At 43.5% G+C, this 25,478-nt stretch overlaps 2 protein-coding genes across 7 annotated transcripts in view; both read right to left on the bottom strand.

Annotated features, from left to right (window-relative positions):
* The window catches only part of col12a1a (collagen, type XII, alpha 1a), a 63,438-nt gene extending 45,110 nt beyond the window's left edge, over positions 1-18,328 (bottom strand). For 3 of the 6 annotated variants that reach the window (XM_030356425.1, XM_030356426.1, XM_030356427.1), the window contains exons 1-14: positions 18,142-18,327; positions 17,293-17,397; positions 13,479-13,595; positions 13,222-13,365; positions 12,650-12,703; positions 10,725-10,988; positions 9,815-9,979; positions 9,389-9,562; positions 8,714-9,004; positions 7,975-8,577; positions 7,327-7,605; positions 6,944-7,219; positions 6,458-6,730; positions 1,917-2,186 (exon numbers count right to left, since the gene is read on the bottom strand). In XM_030356425.1, coding sequence (XP_030212285.1) covers positions 1,917-2,186; positions 6,458-6,730; positions 6,944-7,219; positions 7,327-7,605; positions 7,975-8,577; positions 8,714-9,004; positions 9,389-9,562; positions 9,815-9,979; positions 10,725-10,988; positions 12,650-12,703; positions 13,222-13,365; positions 13,479-13,595; positions 17,293-17,362 — 2,980 coding nt within the window. In that variant the 5' untranslated portion in view covers positions 17,363-17,397; positions 18,142-18,327. Of the gene's footprint in view, positions 1-1,916; positions 2,187-6,457; positions 6,731-6,943; positions 7,220-7,326; positions 7,606-7,974; positions 8,578-8,713; positions 9,005-9,388; positions 9,563-9,814; positions 9,980-10,724; positions 10,989-12,649; positions 12,704-13,221; positions 13,366-13,478; positions 13,596-17,292; positions 17,398-18,141 lie in introns of all 6 variants that reach the window. The other 3 variants (XM_030356428.1, XM_030356423.1, XM_030356429.1) reach the window with 2 other exon arrangements.
* An 813-nt stretch (positions 18,329-19,141) lies between these two features.
* Positions 19,142-25,266, bottom strand: LOC115543750 (cell cycle control protein 50A). Its single transcript, XM_030356274.1, has 7 exons — positions 24,788-25,266; positions 24,550-24,669; positions 23,956-24,063; positions 23,733-23,820; positions 23,358-23,498; positions 21,307-21,513; positions 19,142-20,324 (listed from the first exon to the last, which is right to left on the bottom strand). Exons 1-7 carry the CDS (start codon positions 25,034-25,036, stop codon positions 20,131-20,133), a joined length of 1,107 nt encoding a protein of 368 aa, XP_030212134.1. The 5' UTR covers positions 25,037-25,266; the 3' UTR covers positions 19,142-20,130.
* Positions 25,267-25,478: the final 212 nt, after the last annotated feature.

Genomic DNA, 25,478 nt, shown 5'->3' with positions numbered 1-25,478 from the left:
AGGGATGGACGGATGTGGGTGTGGATGGGAGGGATGGATGGGTGGAGGATGACTGGATGAGGGAGGGTTGGATGTGGGTGTGGATGGGAGGGATAGATGGGTGGAGGATGGATGGATGAGGGAGGGTTGGATGTGGGTGTGGATGGGTTCGATGGATGGGTGGAGGATGGATGGATGAGGGAGGGTTGGATGTGGGTGTGGATGGGTTCGATGGATGGGTGGAGGATGGATGGATGAGGGAGGGTTGGATGTGGGTGTGGATGGGTTCGATGGATGGGTGGAGGATGGATGGATGACGCAAAGATGGGTGGATGGGTTCAAGGGTGGGTCCTAACTTCATGGAAACATCAAATCACTCAACTTCCCCTCCGTTAGCTTCTATGGGGCATACATGCATCCGCCCGGTCCAACTTTACAGAATCGATCATGTTCAGTCGGTGAGCTTTAGGAGCCAAGCACAGCAGACTGATCTATTTGAGGAAAGCCAGCAGGGGCCGATTTTTCCATAGCGTGTCTACAAAGCATTTGATCCAGAACAGGAAGGGCAAGTGTGACTTTTCATAGCCCTCTAAACAAGCTGGGGGAAATATTCAGACTTTCCCAATTTCAGACAGAATTATTTCTTTTTTCACTAGGTTTCTGTTAACGGAAAGATGTCGTGGATCCAAGTTTTCTGTGTGTTGCTCAGTCCAAATGGACCACTGGTGTCTGCTTCGCAGAGGGGAAAGAGGAAAAGTTGGAAGCTCAAATAAGAAAAGCATTGCGGTTATAAACCATATGTGCCTGCCTCCGATGTCACCTCAAAGGTGGTTGTGGTGTATTTCGCACCTGTCTGCCCTGCCAGAATTACTAAGTATAAAAAGATGTCTGCACATATTTTTCCATTAGCACATTCCCATTTGTTAACTGGTAGTTAAAATTTATTCCCGATTGGAGAGGGATTCTGTTCGATGTGCTTTTTTTCATCTTGGCATGAGAACAGTCAAACAAGGAATATACCGCTCTCTGCCTGGCTCTTTCTGACCTGTATCTCCTGTGAAGAGCGGTTTCAGGTGCTGGACATTAAATCACCCTATATGTACCATAAACCTTGAATACAGATGACTTATATTACTCAAGCTACAAACGCATCTCGGTGACCGATGCAGCTTGTTTTTATGGCTACAAATGGGTAATTCCAAGCAAAAATCTTGTTTTCTAACACAAGGCATAGTCTCACTTATATATATATTTATATATCTCTGCCATTGATGAGATATCATGAACTCTTTTACCATGCCTAAAATGAACTGGCATATTTAAATGTTAAGCAGTCCTCTGGTGCCTTTGGGGTAATAAAGTCAAGGTTTAGGTCAGCATTCCAGGCTTTTGAGTAAGCCTTTTGGGTCCATTTAGGAAATTGTTTGCTAGCTGTGCCCCTCCTTTTAGGGGCTTCGAACTTTTTTTATATACGCTTTAAAGACATGCAACTCAAACGAGTATTAGTGTATGTATACATTTAGTCTTTTAGCGTATTTCTTAACCCTGTTAAGACACTTCATGAAAGAAAAACCAAAGCAATTAAAACAATATTACTTAGGGCATAGTAACATACACAGGTGGGCCAAGAAAAACTGCCTAAAAGAGGATTGATTTAGAAGTTCAACAAGAAAGAAAAGTGGACACTATATTTCAAACAAACGAGCGTGAGGACAGAGCAAAAGCAGAAAGAGTTCCAGGGGGTGGCAGGAGTTGAAAGAGAGATAGAGAGAGAGAGAGAGAGAGAGAGAGAGAGAGAGAGAGAGAGAGAGAGAGAGAGAGAGAGAGTGAGAGAGAGTGAGAGAGAGAGAGAGCGAGAGAGAGAGAGAGAGAGAGTTAGGGGCTCCCAAAGTCAAGGGTCTGTTAGAGGCATTTCAGGCGCTTCTTGAGCGGCTTACCATCTGTGGTCTCCTCCCCCACCAGAGGCTCTCCCTCTCCGCGACCGTAGGCCGCAAACACCGAGACCTGGTAGAGTGTCTCCGGGGTGAGACCCTCCAGAACGGTGTCTGTGGTGTCCCCGCCCACCATCTTCTCGCCGGTCTCGTCGCTGAACATGGACTTCCACCGGAGCCGGTACTGGCGCACGTTGCCCGGTGCGGCGGTCCAGCGCACGGCGAAGCTGGTGTCGGTGACGTCGCTGGTGACCAAGTCTTTAGGCGAGCCCAGTTCTGTGGAGCAAATAAGACCATAAGAATAGCGTTCTTGCATGAGAGGTTCAGACAAGGAGAAAGAAAATGACTATCTCAGCTGTGTTGGGATGGATGCAACAACAATACAAATCATGTGTTTCTTGCGGTTATTTTGTTCCAATGGAGATTATTTGGACTGGATTATCAGCGTAAGGTCCAAACACATGAAAAAAAAACACGCTTATGGAGAATCGAGCTCAATATTTCCTTTAGTCCGTGCGGTGTGGGGTTCTAACACAGGTAAATAAAGGGCTAAAGGAAGTGGGCTAGACACAGAACGGACAACATCAACAGGCCAACAAGTGATAAAACCAAAGCAGTCCTCTGTCGGTCTCCGCCTAAACCCCTCAGGGTGCGTTTGAACTCACAATCAGAGAATCCTGGAAAGATCTCTGCAAAACTAATCACAAATCACACAGCCTCAGCGCCTTTCATTTTCCATTGAAACGCATGAAATGTGATCTTAAAAAGCACCGGGCTTTTTTTTGTACAGATGTTAACCTCTTCCCTTTTTCCCTCTCCGTACACTTTAGATTCCTGAGGGGCTTCAGCAGAACCTTCCGGTACGGTGTGAACGGGAGGGGAGTGGAGGCAGTGGTGCTGGGTGATGAGTGGCCAGCAGCCAGCTGGTCTGGGTCAGCCGCAGCTCTGTTTCTATCACAATCTATACAGAATCACTGCTGACCACAAACTGAACCCTACCCTGCCAACTACACAGCTTTCACCGCATCCACAGCTCATAGTCCCCTGGTGCTAACACTGAATACGTCTGGTAATACGCCTGCAAGGCAGTTAGGTGGTCTTAAATGAAGAAATGAATTGATCCAATAAACACACAAACACACAATAAACACACGAACTCAGACTGGGATCAGGCAAGGTATTTTGGTCACATTCACGTGGTAATTTCAATTTGAATCTTTCGATTGGTCTCATTCTATTGTCAATCTGTTATCAATTTGAGATGGAAAAGCTGATATAAATACAAATTGCAATGATAGCAGCTTCCAAATAGAACCTGTGTGCTTTCTACATAAAATAAATAACTGTGGACCAATCAAGATCATTGATACATAAGACCTAATACAGACCACACCCTCTCCAATAAGGATCTATTTCCCAGGAAAACTTGTGATACAGGTTGATTTAACAGCTGCGTTTGAGGTAAATGCACAGGGATCACGGGGAAATCACTTCCACAGACAAGGGCTTAGTAGGTGGGGCTCAGCCAAGAGCTCCTGCCAAGGAGCGAAGCAGCGCAGTCTAACAAAACACATGGGCCACGGTCAGACCTGCCAACCCTTGAGACTCAACTGACAAACATCCACGACCAAAAAAAGTCACCGTTTACAGTCTACAAGCCAAATGGGTAATCTGATGCGCACACACAATAACACACACACACACACACACACACACACACATACACATACACACACACACACGCACACACACACACATACACACACACACACACACACACACACACACACACACACACACACACACACACACACACACACACACACACACAAAAAGACACATACACACAAACACAGGCAGCTTAATGCCATTCGCCATAAAGTCTTCTTAAGCCGCGGGATTTCTATAACAGCTATTACTGTCATCCACACCTGTTGTAAGGTTAATAAAACGAGAGTGGCATTGAAGCGTCTCTTTATCGGGTATATATTTCACTGAGGTTACGCCCAGCGTCCACACCCTCTGAGGGGAAGCCTGTTCTTAAGTAAGTGCTGTTGACGAGACCAGATCAAAACATTAGACTCATGCCTCACCCCACAGATTCCCTCATACCACACACACACTATACCACTAACACACACACTGCAAAGGAAGATCCATGTGTTGACCTGCCCCTCACAACCACAGCCAAGATGTCTTAAAACATAATGATCTGCAGTTGTGGAAAAATGGCCACATGCCAAACAAAGAAGAACGAAATGGATTTGTAGTAAACACAAACTTTATAAAATAACAGACTTACTGACTGTCTGGGAATGTCCATTCGATATTTATTTTTTATTTTTCGTGATTTATTTGCATCTTGAATCCATCTTCAGTAAAAGTCGTATTTCATTCCGTCAATCTTGTAAAAGGCCCCTGAATTCCGTCTCCTGGGCAGTGTGCTCCATGTGCCATTTCAGCACTGGGGTTTAGAAAATCCTCTATTTTATTGGTTATTTCACCAACATCCTCATCTTAGAATGACGTGGTAAACATATATAAACTTTATATTACCCCGTTGGTGGGGGATTCCCATCATCCAATGCAACTCAACAGGATGTAATAAATAATCTCCCATTTTTCGCCTCCATTTGGAACACTTTCTGGCACAATTGGGTTTATTGTGTGAAAGATATTTTCCCCAGCCAGTCAAATGTTCACCTTCATGGCGGGTCTCATAGTGGCAGTCATAAACAATGAGATCAGTGTGTGTGTGGTGAGGTGTGGTGACGTCAAGGGCTTTGGAAGCCGGCTAGACAAAGTGCTTTGTCACAGAGCACAGAGAGCAGCTTTAGTATTTCCTATGAGGGTGTATCACTGAGGATGGATTCAAACTGTGGAAACTGTGTTTTGCCCCAGTCAACACCTTTGGCTATTAAAGGGACAAAAGATGGAACGCAATGTAATGAATTTGAAGGGCAGAAATATGCACACAAGCCCCCTTTTCAACCAATAACTTGGACCCCTCAAACGTCCAGAATTGACTGCCACCAATGACCCTTGGGCCTGCCAAGGATATAAGGGCGTGACATTAGGAAACAAGGACTCCACTATTGATCATATTCTGAAGAATGAAATAGTTTGGTGAGTTGGAGGGATGAGATAGCTTTCTGCAGAGAAATCGAGTTCAGCCACCACTACATCACATCCCAGGCATGTAATGAGAAGCAACAGCACTGGCTTTGCTTTGGTTCCACTCTTCAAATGGTGACAGCTTAAATAAATAGGATGATCAAATAGATCGGACTTGAAGCCAAAGACCTATCCTTTGTTCAAAATTCATTGGTATTTAGATGCCATTATCTGCTATTAGGAGAATTATTTCGCAATTTGGTGCGATTTCTTCTGGCAATGGTTTCTGGCAAACTACTTACCAACAAAGACTTATCTCTATTTTCAATCATTTGATCATCGATCCAAACCACAGCTGACAGGCTTTTCATTCTGCAGCCGCCACCTGTATAACATTCCTAGAGCCTAACTATCTAGCCTAGCTAGCCATAACTATCTAGCTGGAGCGAGGACTCCAGCGGCGGTCATTAAGTTGACATGCAAGATGTGTCATTCTCTGTTTGAATGACCTCCAGCATTATTGTTGTTTATATGAACACCCCAAAGCACAGCAAAACCATCCTGTTGACTGACTCATCAGTCAACATCCTGTTGACTGACTTGTATCCTTAAGTGACCACAACTACACAGATGTCGTCAACGCTGAACCAGATGTTGGTATCACTCATCAACAGATTGGAGGTCCCTCTAAGATAATTTTATGCATCACGAATTATGTCCATACGTTCAAATAAGCAGCTGAAGAATGTTGCAATTCATACATATCACTAACACTCCCAATATGTTGTATAAACCAATGGATAGCAATTCACCTTTAGCCTATAGCAAAGCCAAGATGAATAAGTATTAAAGTTAAGTTTCAAACTAGCCAGGCATTTGGCACTGCCTGTCTTCTCCCATCCATTCCAGAGCCTCTTTTTTTTAAGTTTACAAGCTTCCCCACACCCATTTCCTCAGCACTGGCTTCTTTGGCAGCAAAGCAGTACCTACCAGTGTTGTGTCTATGCCAGAGAAATTACATAGAGAACTGTTTCCCCCCGAACTCAGCTCATATGCTTAACTAACCATTGAGACTGAAAGCTCATCGGTTTCTCGATTGGACATATGCTCCAGAGATTTATCACACGCTTGTTTCTTTTTTTTACATATCAAGATTTCACGCAACAGGCCGACATCAAGCCATTTTCCATCATACCTCTTGATCAAACATTTGCAAAGCAACGAGTGAAATCCAAGAACGAGACGCAATCACAAACCGAGTCAGTCTCAGAAACCCACTCAACGCACACAAACGTGACAACCTTCGAGGCCCTTTGGCAGTCATAACAAAGGCCCCACTCAGTTGTCTGCTCTCCAATACTGATTGCTCAGTCATACATGCTATGCAACCAAAAAAAAGGCTTGACATGAGTTAATGTGACATCCTCACGTACCTTCCAACGTAGTGCCTGTGCCCAGAAGAGGTTCGCCTGGACCAGAAAAGTAGCTAGCGGTCACGAAGAGCTCATACTCTGTGGTCGGTTGGAGGTTTGTGAGCAAAGCCTCTGTGGTGTCTCCATTGACGGTCATCTCCATCAACTCGCCTCCCTCCGCGGCTTTATAAAGGATTAGGTATTGGTGGACATTTCCCGGGGCGGCCCCCCATGACATTTTCATTGTGGATATGGTCTCGTCGAAGACACGAAGGTCCCGGGGCGATCCACGCACTAAAGGTAACAAATAGAAAATGGTGGATCAGACAAGTATTCAAGACTCGTCAAAGACAGTTGGACTGGGTTGTATGTCAGCCAAATTGTATGCTGTTACCATAAATTCCACAATGAAAATCACACAAAAACAAAAACATATTGATTTATCGACAAGCACATTGTAGAAGAAACTATGAAGAGAAATCTTAAGAGCATGTTGGGGGGCCTCACCTTCCTTGGTGGTCCCGTCCACCTGGTTCGCCTGCCCGGTACCAGCGGAATACTCAGCAGACACAGACACTTGGTAGGTCGTGATGGGCAACAGCTCCTGAAGAACGATGGTGGTCTCAGGTCCACTTGTCATTGTCTGCAGCAGCTCTCCCACCCCGCTCCGGGGAACATAAGTCAGGTGGTACCGGATCACCGAACCCGGCGCCGCCTGCCACGACACCCTGAAACTATCTGTTGTCTCTTCCGTCACCTCTAGGTCACGTACTGTTCCTTGTTCTGCAAAATAAACAAAACAGAACTTCTCAGACCGGTCGCTTTAGCCAGCATTGACTTGATGTTATTAAGATTGAGCTCTGGTTGATACACAAAGACAAATCCTTTACCTTCTAGAGTGGTCTCTTCACCCGTCAACGGGAAACTGTCCCCTTTTTCGTATTGCGCAAAGACGTTGACCTCGTAGGTGGTGAGCGGGAAGAGGTGGGGCAGGACGGCAGTCGTTGTGTCGGCGGGCACCGCCAAGGAAATGTAGTCTCCGGTGTTGTCTTCAGCCTTGCGGAAGCGCACCAGGTAGGACAAGGCACTGGTGGTGGCGGCTGTCCAGGAAGTACGGAAGCTTCTGGAGGTCACCTCCGAGAACACCAAGTCCTGGGGTGGGAGAAGACCTGGGAGCCAGTAATAAACAGGAGAGGATATTGGTTAGGTATTATGGCTTGTTATCATTATGGGTATTATTCATGCCAGGGTCGTTCTGTTCTATTGCATACTATTACTACACCGGTTTAACGTATTCCTGAGCATGTTGTCATCTCATTACTTATTTTTCAACAGGAAACACATTATTAGTTGTTGGAATGGACACAGGCCTCACTACCTTAAGTGGTAGAGTTATCCCTCCTTCACACTCTTTTTTGGTTTTGGTGGCCAATATTTTCTTAGCTTAATGGATATATTGTCCTTTTCAGCAGTGTTGCATGCAGTGTTGTGACATCCATAAAAACATGTGGTTTAATAAACAAATGAATGCTTCTTACTCCTTTTCTTGATGTTGAGCAACTCTTGCTCAATCCTCAGGCAAATGGACTGAGTGAGCTCCTTGGAGATTCTCTGGAAGGCGTCAAAGTCCTCCACCTCAAAGACATGAGAGGCTGACGGGGGATTGGCAATGGCCTCCAGCTCGGATCTGACGGCGTCCTTGACACCCACTGCAAAGATCTCCACATCAGTGTTTCTCAGCTTGGTCGCCGGGTCCTTGAAGGAGTCCGAAGACTTCCCGTCCGTGATCAGCACCATGACGCGAGGGACGTTCTGACGTGCGCCGCGGCTTTGGATGAAGATCCTCTCCCTGACGTAGGTCATAGCTTTGCCTGTGTTGGTGGAGCCTCCGCGGTAGGGGAAGGCGCGTACGGCTTTGACCACGGCGTTGATGTCGTGGTGGGTGTTGAGGGCAAACTCTGTGTGGGGATCACGGCTGTACTGGACCAAGCTGAGCTGGACCTTGTGGGCACCAACGTCAAAGGAGTTGACCAGTACCTCGAGGAAAGCGCGGACCTTGGCAAAGTTTTTTAATCCGATACTGTAAGAGCCATCGACCAAGATGACCACGTCAGCCTGGACATCCACTCCCAGTGAGCATTCTGCAGACAGACACATGAAAACCTTGGTTAGTTACAGGCCTTTACAGCAGAGACAGACGTGGGTCTGCGAGTTACACAAATGAGACAAAAGAAGTGAGCAGAGAACATGCAACACTACAAAACACTGCATCCTCACCTGTGGACACCTTGACCGGCTGGGTCTTCTCCATGGCCATGACAGGTTCACTGGGGACCAGACCTTTGAGGGCGTACAGGCTGATCTCGTACTCGGTCTCTGGAGATAGGTCGCGGACGTTGATGTTGGATTGCGTGGCTCCCGTGTACAGCTCCTGGCGTTTCATGCCGGGCAGCATGGGGGTGAGGGTGAGTTTGTAGCCGGAGACGTCGCCTACAGACAAGTCCCAGGTGATCCTCATCGACTTTGAGGCAATCTCTGTCACCTGCAGGTTAGAGGCCGGCTCCACCACTGAAGGTGAGGCAGGAACAATGGTGGAATGTTAAATGGTGATGGTGGGTAATGGTAGGTGTTATTTGAGGTGGGTCAAATGTTTTACTTTATCCATACTTATTTGAAGATTTATATTTTAAAGGTGCTGAGACCTATTTAGTTATTTGGGTACAATTTGTTTCAGCAATTAATGACAGCTTTATAAATGCGCTATGAGAATGGCTCCTGCCTCTGTATGAGCCAATGTAGAATCCATGCGGTGGTTTAACTTCAAAGTCTTGCTCTTTTCTCTCTTTCTATGCAACTCTCAAATCAAACCTACAGCACATGTAATGCATAAATACTCCATGAGATATAACAGGGAGTGTGGACCTGACTGTGTCGGATTATTATTCGACTTACTTTCCTCTCCGCTAACCAGAGAATTGAGCTGGTCATCAACCCCAGCGCACACTTCCATGATGATCTTCTTCTGCACCTCTTTGATTAAGTCAAAGTTGGGTACATTGTACACGTGTTTGCTGTGAGGAGTGGATCCCATTTCCTTGAGCTCATCCTCATCAGCTCCTTTGATGCCTGGAAAGAAGGATCAAAAAACTGTAAAAACAGTTTACAGTCACATATAACATTTTGTGAATGTGATTGTCTCCATTGATCATTTCAGTTGGTTTTTCTTATATTATCAATAGGATTAGAGCTAAATAAATATATAGAACAATTATATGGAACAAAAACAACTCTGGTTGACATCAAGTCATTTCCAGGAAACAAAGAGACATTTCACATGGAAGAAAGGCATTCGGCAAAACACTTAAGTAAAAAAAATACCTAGAACAAATATTTCCACGCCAATGTTCCTTAGCCGTTTCGCATGCTCCTCCACTGGATCCTGTGACTTTCCATCGGTGATGATCATGGCTACCTTGGGGAAAGCTTTCCTGGCACCGGCGGCCTCAGTAAAGGTGTTGTTCAGTAGGTACTCAATGGCATCACCTTGAAACAGAAGGCATATTGAATTGACGATAATGATATTTTAAATATATTTAAAAAGGGAAAAGAAAATGGTGTGCTAGCCAAGTCTATGAGGGTCGTCAGTGCTGTCCCTCAAAATGTGGAAATGTTGAAGTTTCTGACACTCCTATGAGCATATTGACTCAAAGTCAACCTATGCAGCAGACATTCTGTCTGAACTATAACTTCCATTAATGAGTCTAAACTTAAGACCCATTCAACCAATGACCTGCCCATACTATATGACCATACCTTACCATACTAATTGACCAATGACTTACACTTTAATATATAACCAAACCATACCATACTATCTATCATATCTAACCATACAACATAAACAATGACTTACCATTCTATATAACCACAACTTACCATGCTATATAACAATATCTAACCATACAACATAACCAATGCCTTACCATACTATCTAATCACAACTTATCATACTTTATATCCATATCCAACCATACAACATAACCAATGACTTACCATACTATATAGCCCTATCTACCCATAATATATAACCGTATTTAACCATACTATATAACCAATGACTTACCATTCAATATAACCATGTCTTGCCATACTATATAACCATATCTAACCATACAACATTACAAACGACTTACAATTCAATATAACCATGACTTGCCATACTATATAACCATATCTAACCACACGATGTGGCCAATGACTAACCCACACCATGCACCCGGTGGCCCACCTGTCATTGTGTTTCCTCCCTTGTAAGGCAAGGTGCTGATGGCGTTCAGGAGGTCTCCCCTGCGGGTGTAGCGGGTGAGGGGGAACTCGGTGCGGGTGTCGGAGCTGTACTGGACGATGCCCACTCGGGTCTTGTCCTCGCCGATTTCAAAGGCGCCCGCCATGGCGCCGATGAAGCTGCGGATGTGCTTGAAGTTTTCCCGGCCCACGCTCCATGAGCCGTCCACCAGGAACACCAGGTCGGTGAGGGCGCTGACAGAGCACTCTGGAGACGGCAGGAAGTTGAGAATGTTATTTTGTAGATTCATTGTAACCCTAACTCTTATTTAAATGATATATCTTGTGGTAATTCTCATAATTGTTCTGTACTGCGGCCCAAAACGTTTCGCCCACCCAACTATTCACCATCTGGGATTAATAAAGCATAGTTTATCATCTCCTATCGGCGAGTTAGATGCACGATACATCATAAGAGAGCGGCCTGATTACATTTCAGCAGCATTTAGACATGTTAGATAACGGGCGCATGGAAAGCAAGTCAACAAGCTCAGACAGGGTTCCTTTGGTCCTACGACCGGCTCGGAAAGGTTTGGATTCCCTTTCCAAACCATTTGGTGTGGCTTGTTGCAAGCCAACAATGTGCCACCGGTCTTGAGCGATAGACTTTGCCAAGGTATGGCAGAAGCACACAATGGTGGAGAAAAAAAAGGAGAAAAAAAAAAAAAAAAGGTCTTAAACACATTTACTCTGCAGTCTAAATAAAAATCCAACCCGTGACAGATAGTTGGATGACTCATACCCTCCGCTCTCACATCAAAGGGAATGTTAACCCGAGACATGCCGTGCCAAACGGTGGCCGGGTGGAGTCATTCCACTGGAGAGAAATATCTCTGGCTCCGTAGACCAAACACTCAGCAAATGCTTTCAGCGGCAATACTCCCGAGTTTCACGCTTTAAAAAGCCAGGAGATTCAAAATAATACAATGAAAATTCCCTGGAACATTGGAGATAGCTCTATTAAAGTAATTGGCCGGTATCAACATCTGGACTTAAAGCGTCCAGTCCCCCCACGGTCTCATCAGGCCTGAGTTCTGTTCCTGACTGCTTGTTATCCTCACTTGAAAAAGAGGAGGACCACCTCTTCCAAATTCCTCCTCTAGGTCAAAAGCTTAAGGAACAAAGAAGATAGGAAACAATCGGGCGGTTGTGAAAGAGGCTACATCATCCTAATCCCAGAAATAAGCTTCTTGGATCATCTGAACCCGAGGGACCCATTTCCAGTCAAAGACAGAACTCACACGTTTCGGAAAAATGCGAACCAGTTTGACTTCTGACTGCCACAGACTGGAATCTCCGTAGGAAAACACAAAAGAAAACAAAAGGATTTCCCATCAACCACTGTAATCCTTTCCACACCTTTCCACGTCCATAACGACTAACATCCCCCCCCCCTCCCCTCCCCACCCTCCCCAACCTCCCCACTCCTCCACATTTTAAGGGTCAAAATAAAATGAGGTCATCAACGCAGCATGGAGTGATGAGGGCAGAGGTCTCTCTGTACCCACCACTTGCTCTAATAACAGAACCCTACTGTCTTCTAGCTCCCAGGCCTTCCTATGTTGCGTTGTTTTATGTACTGACTGGTTTCAATTACAGGGAGTGAATGCATGTGCTCCCCCAGCCACTGTCTGCAAACCTCCCCCCACCACCACCACCACCACCACCCCACCCATTGCCTTCTTCCCGGGGACAACCCAGCACGTTGTGTGCAATGGAGATCGTTAAGCAGCGGAATTAAACCGGTGGAAGACATTTTATTGAATTCCGATGGAAGGAAAGGAGAAAGGGAGAAAATAAATTGGGGGGGGGGGCGAAGACATGCCCAGTTGAGAATTTGAGCCGCCAGAACCGTAAAAATATACTCACTGATTGCATCTGTCTGTGGCTTCTTGACCCGTCCACTTGTGTTACTGGACTGGACTGAAACACAGGATACATGAACACAGTGAGCCCTCGTCCCTGTGTCAGCATGGAACTCTTTGCTTTGTATTTCTTCCCAGTGGAAAGGAAAAAAGAGCTCGGAGCCCAAGGTGTTAAAAAAGTCTGTGGATGGGACTCTGTAATCACTAACACACATTGCTATAAACAATGGGTTTTTTCAACACTCAATACAAAGAAGTAATTTATATTGGCTTACTCTATGTTTTCTATGGCTTCAAGGTAAGGTTTTTTAAACAGAGTAATACACATAATTGTAGCATTTAGATGTATTATCGTTCAGGTAAATACAATTGTTTACTCTGTGTTGGATGGAATCAAAATAAATGTGAGAAAAAAACCAGCCCTTTTCCTGTTATTTTCGCTCGCTCAGCAATGGACGCAATCAAAGTTTATCATTTAATTCCAAGAAGTAATTGTCTGTGTAAATAATTCTGTGTAAATATTTGAAATAAGATAGTTTAACCACAATTACTGAAATGGGATTGATTGGCACTTACTGGTGAGTTGCCCGAATATGTTGATACTCTCCTCTGAGCCATGGTAGGAGTTGATGGACACAGAGTAGTCCACATCAGGGGTCAGATCGCTGATCGAAGTCTGAGTAGACGTATAGGGCAGACTATAGTCTCTACTTGGTTCATCTAGTGGGGGAAGGGAAATTCAAAAATGAACCATTAAACATAGAATGAAACTTGTGAATACTCTAAGAACGGAATCTGAGAGGAGGGGCATTGTGGAGGGGTGCCACACTAACCTGTATTTGATATAACTTGTAATCTGTAGCCCGTTATACTGGACGATGGGCTGGTCCAAGACATTTGCACTGTGTTTTCATTTAGAATTTTAAATTTCAGATCTGAGGGGGGATCCACTGCAAATAACAGCAAAGAAATGAAAAGAATGTTAAACCACAACAAACACCATATCAATCTGTAAATGTAATTTTGAAATGTGATGTACAAATGACAATATTTGAATACACTTTGATTTTTAATCTAGGCATTCACATAAAGCCCAACAACAAACACTTCAGGGTGTGAAGTGGCGATGTTTATTGTTGGGGAGGGACGGACAGACATTCATATTGCAAAGATGGCAAATCAAAAACACATAACAACAAAAACAACAACAAAAACAACAGAGAGTGAGTGTGAAGCCATTTCGGAACAATTAAATGGCATTTGTTTGAGTTGCGAAAACCAAGACGGCTGGCAATTCAAAGCACCGGAACACAGTACATGTGCACACGATTTCAAACAAGGTCTTTCCAAATGCAAACACTGGGTGAACCATTCAACACATGCTGAGTGCACTCATTACGACGCATGCCTTAACCACCCACCCCTGCCCACCCACCCCACCCAATCCCAAAAAGGAAAACACAGCTCTCGTTATGACAAGTGGAACACATGAATATATTACATTTACAACAGTTGTCTCATTCTGAAGGCACTGATTATACAATGGAATCAAGTTGCCAGGTAATGTAAGTCCCTGAAGAGCAGACGGACAGAATTGAAAAATATGTTGTATATACAGAGTATATACAACATATTTCGGTTAAAGGTGTGAGGTAATTATGCTGTATTACCAAAGCAAAAACTCTTTACACAAGTCATTGGCACACATCCATTGCAAACCTCGCAAAAGAATACACAATTTGTCCCAAGACAATTGTGTACTTTCTTTTTTGTGAGTAAGCGTCAGGCGATAAAGGTTACTAATGAAAAAAATCAAAAAACACATCTGCTTGTACATAAAAAAGTCACATGACAAAGGTAACACGCGTGTCCACACGAAGCTGATTGGATCACAGACATCTCACAGGGTCATGCATGATGTAGATGAGAAAGTTGCTTGGTGCACAACAACTTTCAACTGACTGGATTAGTTTCCATGTACAGTTGGGGGACACCACAGAGACAGATGGCAAACTATATTTTAAAATGATATTCTTCCATGCAGCTTGCATGGCGTGAAACTCTGTTAGGCGAGGAGTTGAGTAAAACAGATGGAAAACTAACAAGGAAAAATAAGAAGGATAATAATAGCGTGTGTTAAAAGTGCACAATAGTGTCAGTTCTATTTGAAGAGTTAAAATCCAAAAAGTTGTATTGCCGTCATGCTTCTGCATACTTGTTAAATATATGAATATAAAGGATTTGGATATTGTTTTGCTATTAAATATATAAAGCCAATATATTAAATGCTTTGATTTGTGAACTTAATTCAAATCAATCTTCTTTTAAAATCCAGTAGTTCATATATTATATTTTGGGTTAAAACTCTTCTTTGATGTATAGATATTCATCGACATATTGTGTTATAGAGGCCGTGAAGGCTTTCTCTCGAACTTGACTTACAAGTATTCCATAACTTAGTCCGACAACAATTTTTTTTGTTGAAATTTATGCAAGTTCATATATCACTATAGAAAAATGAAAACATGCTCTGAGAATATAACGAAATAAAGATTAAATAACTAAAAACCTGTATACAAATCTGCTGTGCAGCACAATTCCATTAGTCAAGTAAACTTCTAAATGGTTCTTGAGTAGACCATGATACCGAAGTAGCCAATTTTACTGAAAATACTCTTAACTGAGGTAAAGGGCTATGATGAATATAAATAGTTAACTTAGCTACACATAATCATCAGTCCTGAGTTCAAGTGATGTCATAGTGCAGTAAGTACCCATGCATGAGGCAGAATCCTAAAAAGCCAAGTAGGGAAATATAAACAGCATGCAAGCCATTGAGTTGTGGTCCATGAAGAATGTGGTCCATGGGACGCAAGAATATCATTGTAAAATAATAAGTTTGGAGGCGGAAGCCATAGCTCGGGACAAACTGAGTGCACAGGCAGATGACAAAGACAGGACCCCGTGCTCGCTGGAAACAAGAGGCCCTTGGATGGGAAGAGCACCAACCTGCAGCATCAACTCAAGCCGGCTTCCAAATCTCTTCCAGTTTTCATCTTCAACACACCAAGCACGGTTGGACGTGTTCTCGAAACAGAGTGAATGTGTCTCTTTGGATGTGTGTGTGTGTTTGTGTTTGTGTGAACGACTTCTGTGTAATGGTGGTCGGTGGATAATAACGCATCGGTTTGTCTAGGGTTGAAACCCTAATGACACAATTGGATTTTTAGTTTTTTTTAAATTGAACATAACATTTATAAGGATAACGATAATTTTTTAAAGGATTTATAAGAACTCATGTAGAGTTCTATCTAGGGTGAGAAAAATCTGCTTATTTCGAGAAAAAGCGAAAAATCGTGGTTGTTGGGTTTGTCATGAATATGGGAGTCTATCACATCAACCACTAGTGAGGGGGCCAGGGAACCGTCCTTCCCTGGCCCCCGCAGGCCAGAGTCTGGCTACTGTTCTGTTAACAGTCCTCTTTCTCCATCCATCTATCCAGCCAACAAGCCAGCCATCCTGGTCTGAACTGCTGCCAACAGTGGAGGCAGCAAAGAGGAGGTGGAGCAGGAGGAGCAGGGGGAGGAGGAGCAGGAGGAGGAAAGAGCATTGACTCCCAGAGAGGCAGAACAGATGCCAAAGTAATTCCACAACATGTGCTGACATTAAACATTACTGCATATTAACTTTCCATATGAATCGCAACTCAGCGTTTTCGCAAAAGCCCGCAAAATGAGGCCTGAGAAAGGCTCTTTGTCTTTGAGCTGTCTGAGGATTAATTTGCGATTCTCATATTACATCTTTCCATTCTGTTAGAGGGAAGATATATGGGAGAAGGCATGCGATTGATTTAACCCTGCCGAGGCGCTGTTCAGCGGTGAAAAAATAAATACAATCTGGAGATTTCCACTCTATCTTTTCCAGTTTGAGTTGTCAATGGAAAAAAACAGAATAAAAAAACAAAGATTATTAGGAATGTCTAATTGTTTAGGATATGTGATACATATCACAATCCTTCATCATTCTATGCAAGCATAAAAGATGATGAAGGGATTACTTATTTTCAGTGACTTTAGCTTGCAGTGTGATACTAGCTTAAGTTCATAATCACAACTTGCATTTCATTGCAATAAAATAACTAAGTGCACACATAACGGTAATAAAATTACAATTCTAAAACCGGGGATAAACCGTCACAGTATCAAATCTGCTGGGATCGTATACATACTATTAAAAAATGTGTTCAAATTGAACAGATCGTTTCTCTAATTTGTCCCCAAAAAACTAGATCTGGAGATTACGAGTTAACATAATCACATCCTGTAATTTTGACATTGAGGGATCAGGAGACAAGCCTTCTACATAATTAGTCCGTACAAAATGACAAACATCAGTTCATTTTCTAAAATACATATGAGAATTCATAAAGACCAGGAAAAATGAGCATACACATACACCTGGAAATAACTTTATTCAACGTATCCACACAGTTTTGGCCTTTCTCTCGTGTGATTGCTCGCTCAATAACCCTCTAACTGCAAGCAACCAATCGATAGCACGGAGTGAGAGCGGGAGAGAGGGAGAGAGAGGGAGAGTGTATGTGAAGCAATAATAAGGAAAGGAGGAGGTTGTGGTAGTTGAATTTACCTTGGGCTTCTACGGAGGAGAGAAGGACTGCCACAAGGGCAGCCGTGGCTAGTATTAGCCCTATCTTCATGGTTAGCCTTTTGGGTCAGCAGTACATGAATCAGCCTAGGGACCAAGGGACCATTCATCATTGTTTTGTTTTTGATGTGAACTACGTGGGCAAAGTCACGGTTCTGTACATTTCATATTTGATTTCATCAGCCTGTACTAAAATCATCCAAAAGAGATACATTTAAATAATAATTCCCATGTGAGATGTATTGGAATATGCAACTGATAGTCGCCATTGAATTTACTAACTTTTTCGCTACAAACGGAATTTTTGCAGATATGCCATTTTATAAGTTGATAGTGCGCCCCGCCTAGCGCATAGCTATGCACAATGCAGTTCGTTCACTTAGCTCTGAAGCGTTTTAATAACCAAAAAAGGCGATATTGTATTTCATCAAAAAGAGCGACATGTTCAGTCTGAAATTGATTTATGTTATTGTTCTGATTCATTTCGACGTCGTCATCGAGTGATGTCTGACCTCTGTAACACTCAGCTAGGGAAATCAGCTGTCAAGTCAATTAGACTACCCAACTATTTTTTTTGCCAACTACGAACAGCTAAACAATCGAAAAACTGTTTTTTAATAAAAACCTGGCCCACATAGGGCCTTTAAACTAAACAACGCGAAAGGCATCACTAAACACATTTTCATATGAAAGAAAATATGAACATTGAGACCCAAGCACTTTAAAAAAGAAAAACAAATAAACTGTCTATAGGTCCATCAAATCACATATTAAAAAGTTATTCATATTGAGTGTAAAAATTGTAATTCATCATAAAGTCCCATTACTCACCTAAATCGACTCCAAAAAAAATGCAGCGACCAACTTTCAGTGCAGCCTCCTTGAAGACTCCCCCTCTGGAAACTGAGAGATTTCAGGAGCTGCGGGTGGAAGCTTGTCTCTCCTCTCTGGCTACTGGAACCTCAGCCAGCAGATGTCCAGGGTGGAATAGGCTATTTCCAAGTGGGAAGAATCTTTCCACAATTGGCTACTTAATAGGGGGGGCAGTTCCCAACTCCCCTTTTTACCATCTCTACCATGCGTAAGAAGGGGAAACTGTTGGTGGTGACTAATAGTGCCCTCCTATCCCCACTTTCTCAACAAAATGCATTCCTTAATAAGGAAAAAGTAGGAAAATAGACGACATTATTGTTCAACACATGATGGTAGCCTACTGTTTCCCTTTATGCAGGCTGAAATTCACCCACAATCCACTTGGGTTGTGGTGTAGCCTAGCTATTTAGGCACAGGAATAGCTAAATTCCTAAATGAGTGTCGTTGGTTTATAGGCCAAACGGTCAAATGAATAAAAGTGAATGTGGAATTAAAATATAGAAAATACAATTATAGAATTATTTGATAAATGTTAACAATTTATAATATGCTTTTCATAGAGATTGAGTGATGTTTTTATGACTAATGTTGCAAATGAGACATTAACGCCTCACGTACACACCGTTTGCATACGATGTGTTACAAAAGACACGAGTGTCATAATTTGAAGAAAAGTCTTGCTGTCTCAGGGCTCTTCAGAATATTGTAATGAAGTAATTTGGTGCCCTCTAGTGCTCACACGGATACTCACCTCTCAACAGCCAGACAGTCGGTATATAAACCTGTAAGAAACTAGAAAACATACTCTGAGTACCTAACAATTATCAGTTCCCAATACATTCGTTGTTTATTCTCAACAGCTGTCCAACTGATATCTAACCCCAAATGTTGACAATGCTAAGGAACACATGCTTCCTCATCAAGCCTGCTATAAAATTCTTGGGAAATCACACCAAGATATTTGTCAACAGTATTTTTATTGCAACACAAGAAACCATATATATATACATATAAATATACATTTAAAGATATTCTTGGTCCTTGAAATACAACCTAAAAACGACAAACTAAACAAAATGGCTGTTTAAATCAAATGACAGTGCCATTTTATCAATAATCAAATAGCAGTTTTGAAGAATCAGCAAAGCAAAATATGTGACACTTTTAAAGTGCTTATCATTTAGTCTTTTTTGAAGAATGCAAGAAAAATAAAATACCCAATATACATTTTGTGCTGTGGTCGGCAGAATGTTACCCAATAGCCTACCAGTTAAATAACACTGTACAGACGTGTATACTCGTAGTGTATTTTATCCATGAAGATCTACGTTTTGCAAGATTTTGAATAAAAATAAGCAAGATTGGGCTCTCTACAATAAGATGAATGTGGATTTTGGTGTATAGACAAATATTTAAAAAAGATTATAATAATTGACTCACAGATATTTGCAAATGAGCATACCACCTCACTCCAAGACCAACTGAAAACAGCTAGTTGCAAAAATATACCCTGGCACTCATCAGCAGGACGAATTACAGTATACAACGAAAAAAAAGACGTAAAACACACGCATTCTTTACGACTAAAAACCATCAGTGATAAAAAAAAAGCAGAAGATACGCACAGGGCTCAACCTTGCAGAAGAACCCTTGGACATCGTAATGCTCATATAGACATCGGCTATGCTTTCTTTGTTTCTTGCAGGCATGGGATCCCCTTCTAAAGAAGAAAATGACATATACACACACACACACACACACACACACACACGGACACACGCATTTAACAAGACCCGTGCAATCAGGCCGCGACAACAAGAGAAAACGACAGACAAACAAACAGCCCGGATTTTCTTCCTCCGATTGGGAAAGCGGCCGGTGAACGCGGCCGAGGCATGCGGAGCGTGGGCGCCTGGCTGGGCTGAGGAGTGTCGCACAGGAAGCGCCTCAGTTGGGAATGTCGGCGCTGCTGCAGCGGTTGTCGTACTTGTGGTGGATGATGAGCAGCACCACGGCCAGGAAGAAGCAGACCGACCCCACCGTGATGTAGGCGATGCCCAGGAAGGGGTTCTTGCCGCCCATCCACGAGATGGTGCTCAGGATCACGCGCTTACGGCCGTCGAAGCTGCGCACGGGGTAATCTGATAATGCGGTTAAAGGGTTTGCCTTGTTTCGCTTTGAGCTTAAAAAAATAAATAAAGCATGCGCTTCCCATTTTCTGTTGTCCATTGTGTTTCTACTGCCTCTGTTTATTTTGATAGAGAGCTTCACAGGCCCACGTTATGCAACGACCCCTGACGCCGTGCAGTCTGCTAAAAATGGAACTACACATGGACAGCCTGCTTAGTCTTGCCTGCTACGTTTTCTGGTTAATTTAAATTGTGTACATGCTCATTTGTACGACAAGTCATAACATGTAAAGATCAGCAGTCACTAAATGATAGCCTGGGAACCAGAAGAATCTGAGAGCTGAGGTTGTATTTGCTTCTACATAAGATTCTGGCCCTACAGATTTGCTGTAGACCTGGCCTGGGTCAAGTGACTCACAACCGTTTTAATCTAATTTGGGACGGGTTTGATACGCTGAGTGTACAGAGTACACGGCAGGGGAGGTGGCAGGGGAGGCATTTTAATAAGCAACCAAGATGGCTACCGCTGACACTGTTACACTTTGTTGTTCTGCTTGGTTATAGGTCCAGTTGCGTCCAAATGCATTTTAAATCACCCAAATAAGTCACATAATTTGTCACTTTGGTGGAATTTTGATAGACTACACTCAGAATAACCCAATTGATGCCAAAACAAAGATTAAGCTTTAGCTTAGCAACATGTGAAAAGTCAATCAAACCTTCTGCATCCTCAAATTGGACTGTTGTGAGTGGCGATAGCGAAAGCCTGAACAGCAATATGCCATTCCTAAATGAATAGAAAGTGTCTTGATCTGAGAAAAAAGCACTGGTAAGACACAAGCACACATTCATACATTCTGATGGTGGCCGGGGACTTACTCATACAAAGGAGTTAGGTTTTCTTTGAAAACAATGTAAATGAATAGAATTGAAAGAATTAGCTAGTGCTTAGAAGAAGCACTATATAACACATCAGTGGGAACCAAAAGGATACTGTAGGAGACCTCCAGCTCATATTTGCCACTGGCCAGCGTGGGGGCATCCACCTTCTTCTGGATGATGCGGTACAGCTTGCGGAAGGTGGGCAGGGCGGCCGTGCGCATCCACACGATGAAGTCCTCGTTGATGAAGCCGTTGTTGTCGGGGTCGTTGGGGTCCAACTCGAACACGGGCGTCCTCCAGTTCACCGGCTTCGATGTGCCTGACGAGGTGGGGGAGATATCATAAAAGTTAATGGACAAATTGATGGACAGAAATAATAATGCGAAAATATAATAGCAATTGACTTCTAATGAGGTAATCAAGGTATTCAAGGGTACTTGAATCACCATTAAAATTACATTCCACCAAATCCATTGCAACCTCACATAATCTCAGTCTATCAATTTCCTTTTATTTCTTAAAGGTCCCATGACATGAAATTCTCACTTTATGAGGTTTTCGAACATAAATATGAGTTCCCCTAGCCTGCCTATGGTCCCCCAGTGGCTAAAACTTGCGTTTTGTGTAAAACGAGCACTAGCTGTTCTGCTCACCTTTGAAAAAACGGAGGCTCAAGCGCGCTGATTTGGAATGTCTTTAGGTATGTCGTCACAAAGCATCTAAGCTCCTCCCCTTACTCTGCCTGGCCCGCCCAGAGACGTTGGCCCGCCAATGAGACACGACCGTGCGAGCGCCACATGCGTGTGTGTGTGAATACACACACTGTAACGCAAATGTTTCTTGTCGGTTCTTTGACATCTCTTGTATTTCCACAACGAGACTGTCGTGGGGGTTATCGGAGCCATGGTTGAGAAGGAATTGGGGGAAAGGAACTTTGGCTTTGACTCGCTGAAGTACATGAACTGCGACATGCTGCCGGTTGCCGCGAGGCACCATCGCCGCGAAGCAACACCGCCCGGCAGCTGGCAGCAGGCAGCGCGCGGTTCAGTCTACTTCAGACTGATGTGAAAGTTGAAGAACCAGAGACGTCGCAGAACCCGACAGTCGTTTGTGAATCATAATATCGTCTGGAGGCGCACACAGCTTTTTGCCGTGATAATATGTATTATATCTGATATAGATATCTATGTATTATATGATATTATTTAGATATAGAGCTCCAGGACTGTAACGCAAGTGTTGTACACTTCCTTGTTATTTGGATAACCGTTCTGCTTTTGGTGTTATGACGCATAACACGTCGGACTCTCGTCTCTGGTATTTCTACAACGAGACTCGTAGTGGGGGTTGTCTCAGCCAAGGTTGAGAATGAATTGGGGGGAAGGAACTTTGGCTTTGACTCCCTCAAGAACATGAACCACGACATGGAGGAGAAAGGGATTATGGCGGCGAATGTCTCCCACTTGAGCCCCACTTCCCGCTGCCGAGGGACCACCGCCGGAGGCGGAGGTGCCTAAGCGCGGCCCGGCAACAATCCCTTTTTCCTCCTTGTCGCGGTTCAGTCTACTTCACATTTATGCGGACGTGGAAGAACCAGGAACGTTGGAGAACCCAACACGGTCGTTTGAGATTCATAATATCGGCTCACACAGCTTTTGGCCGTGATAATATATATTATATGATATAGACATCTATGTAGGCTGTATTCGCATTATAGCTACAGACACCAAAACAGAGCATTTGGGGGAAGCTCAACGTGCGACTGGCTCGGCGTGGCTGTAACTCTGCACCACGGCTGAATTTCGGGAACGTCTTTGAATACTGTGTTAGTTGCCCACTAATGCCTATATTAAAGAATACATAAAATAGCATGTCATGGGACCTTTAAAGCTCATATGATGGAGTGCATTTTCCCTCATGGCTACGCAGCCAAGCAGGTGACCAATCAGCGTACACGCACGTGGCCCATTACAAAATTGCAATCTTGATTCTTTCCAAGACTGTTATTTGGCGTAGATGTGGATACATCCCTCTGTGATAGATTATGGTTAACTTATGTTTTAAAGATCTTGTTGTCCATCATCTAAATAGACCTAGTCACGTGGAAGCAAACGGTTCAGCAGAACAAATATTACATTCTTGTGACCTTAATAAGTAAATTACCTTGGAAGGCAACGGTGAGGTTGGCATTTCCACCCGGGTTCCTGAACTTGACGTTCTTGTCGGTCCACCAGGCGATACCCTTCTTCATCAGAACAACAGCAGTCCTGGTGCCGTTGCTCAGGTGGTACAGCTCTAGAGTGTCTGCGGACACAACAAGGATGTAGAGCCAAATAAAGAACGTCAATATGGCACAGCTGAAAAATAAAAAACAACCCTGCCTTGTCCGCAAACCGATAAACCAATCATTTGTTCTCGAAAGTGCACTCAAGATATGCGATTTCACTCAGGGTTCAACTGGCAATACAATCTAAATGGTTTACAGGAAAGAACAGGCACAAAGTGCCAGGGCTGTCTGTTCAAATCAAGATGACTTACCGTTGAAGAGGCTGTTAGCGATGGCGCCACATGGAGCAATAGGAAGGCCATCGCTCGTTCGGTAGGGATCACATTCCTTGCTCGGGCTCTGCACAATAGAGGACGATGACAAAGATGTAGCGAAAAGCAGATCCGTTTCGAGCACTGCTTGAAATGTGGCAAATATGTAAACGGTCACATCATATTAATGTTGACACGATTAAGGCCCCTTCGACTCGCATACCTTTAATGATGTCAGATCACCGTTCAGCTGGCTGTCGTCTCTTGATTTGACGTAGCGTCTGTGATTTTGATAGAAGTTGGATAGGCCGTAGTACATGAACACATTGCTCTGCAGGGGAAGATAATGTAAAATGGGTCAATGGGACTTTATGAGGAAGAAAAATCGGATTTTAAACCAAACTAGGACCACCTAGTTTTCTATTTCAGGTGGAGACAAACTACTTCTGCGTAATATTGGAATCAAACAACACGAAGCAAATACTTGTTGCATTGTGGAGGTCTGAGTGATCATCACACACAGCAAAGTAAACACAAGTTCCTGTTTCAGACTGTGGTTTTAAAAGGTCGGCTCCTCTCAACAGGCAACTAGAAGGGTAGCCTTGTCAGCAGTGCCCTGAGTGAGGGGAGCAAAGAACTCACTAATGGCATGGTCTAAAACCGGAACAATCGATTAACATAACAGCCTGCTGTTGACAGTACGGGAATAATCAAGGTCTGAGACGACGATTATAGCCGCAGCCCCTATTATTGCACATAATTAAATATGCATTCGTTGTATCTGTTCGTCGACTGTTTGCAAGTGTAATAGTTATACCTCAAAGGGTTGTTCAAGGGTGAAAGGCACTTTACAGGTGCAGGAACTCGTGCTGTTCCAGCTGTAGTTCTGAGCGCAGTTGTAGCATGGACTGGACGCCTCGATACCTGTGTAATCAATCTGAAAACAATACAGCCACATGAGCGCGGTTTGCAAAACAAAACAGCGTAAACGATGAATAACTTGATACTATAGTTTTTTATTGTTTTACTGCACAGGAACATGCGGCCATCATCACCTCGAACTCCTTGATGTTATTCGAAGTCACAAACAAGCCAATGCCAATGGGGATGAAGATGAGGCCGATGACAAAGAAAGCGGGCAGTACGGTGCCAGCCGTCAAGATGGGCTGCCACGCAGGTAACCTCTGCTGCTTGAACGCCGTGTTGTCCGGCTTTTTGCTTTTGACAGCTCCTGCTCCACCATTGCCCGGAGCACCCGAGTGATGTCCGTCCTCTTCCTTGGCGTTGTAGCCTGACGCCATCATGGCAGCGATCGCTCACCAAACACAGTAATCCAGTTTAGTTTCGGATATGTTATATCCGTCGTCGCAAGTCGCAACACCAAAGTTGAATGCGAAAACGTTACAGAAAAAAAAAACGTATAAAAAGTCAATGCGAGTATTGGACCCGCGATTTTGATTAGTGCTGTGTTGTGTTGATTTTAAGTAAGCTGCTCTGAGAAAGGGAAGACGAAATGTAGGAAGTATCTTGACCAATGGCCTGTTGATACGTCATTGCAACGTCATACAAGAAGTTAACGGCTCGTCACATGGCTAGTAATCTAGAGACGGATGGGGCGTGTCTTCATAGGCTAATAACAATAAGCCCTAAGTAAGAAGTTATAATTTAGCAATAATAATAGATAATGATAATGATACTACTAATACTTCTAATTTTAGTATTCATGATAAAGAAAAGTAACTTCCC

This window comes from Gadus morhua, chromosome 5, assembly GCF_902167405.1.
Source record: "Gadus morhua chromosome 5, gadMor3.0, whole genome shotgun sequence".
NCBI classification, from domain to species: Eukaryota; Metazoa; Chordata; class Actinopteri; order Gadiformes; family Gadidae; genus Gadus; species Gadus morhua.
Note: the sequence above shows the minus strand (reverse complement) of the source record. Positions and strands in the feature narration are given on the sequence as shown.

What these genes read in the sequence shown, in the direction of transcription:
- LOC115543750 (XM_030356274.1), bottom strand. Translation starts at nt 25,036, where the DNA reads ATGATGGCGTCAGGCTACAACGCCAAGGAAGAGGACGGACATCACTCG. An exon ending in CGCTAACAGCCTCTTCAACG is followed by an intron (nt 23,499 to 23,732) that starts GTAAGTCATCTT and finishes TTGTGTCCGCAG; the next exon opens with ACACTCTAGAGCTGTACCAC. An exon ending in CCTCACCGTTGCCTTCCAAG is followed by an intron (nt 21,514 to 23,357) that starts GTAATTTACTTA and finishes CCACCTCGTCAG; the next exon opens with GCACATCGAAGCCGGTGAAC.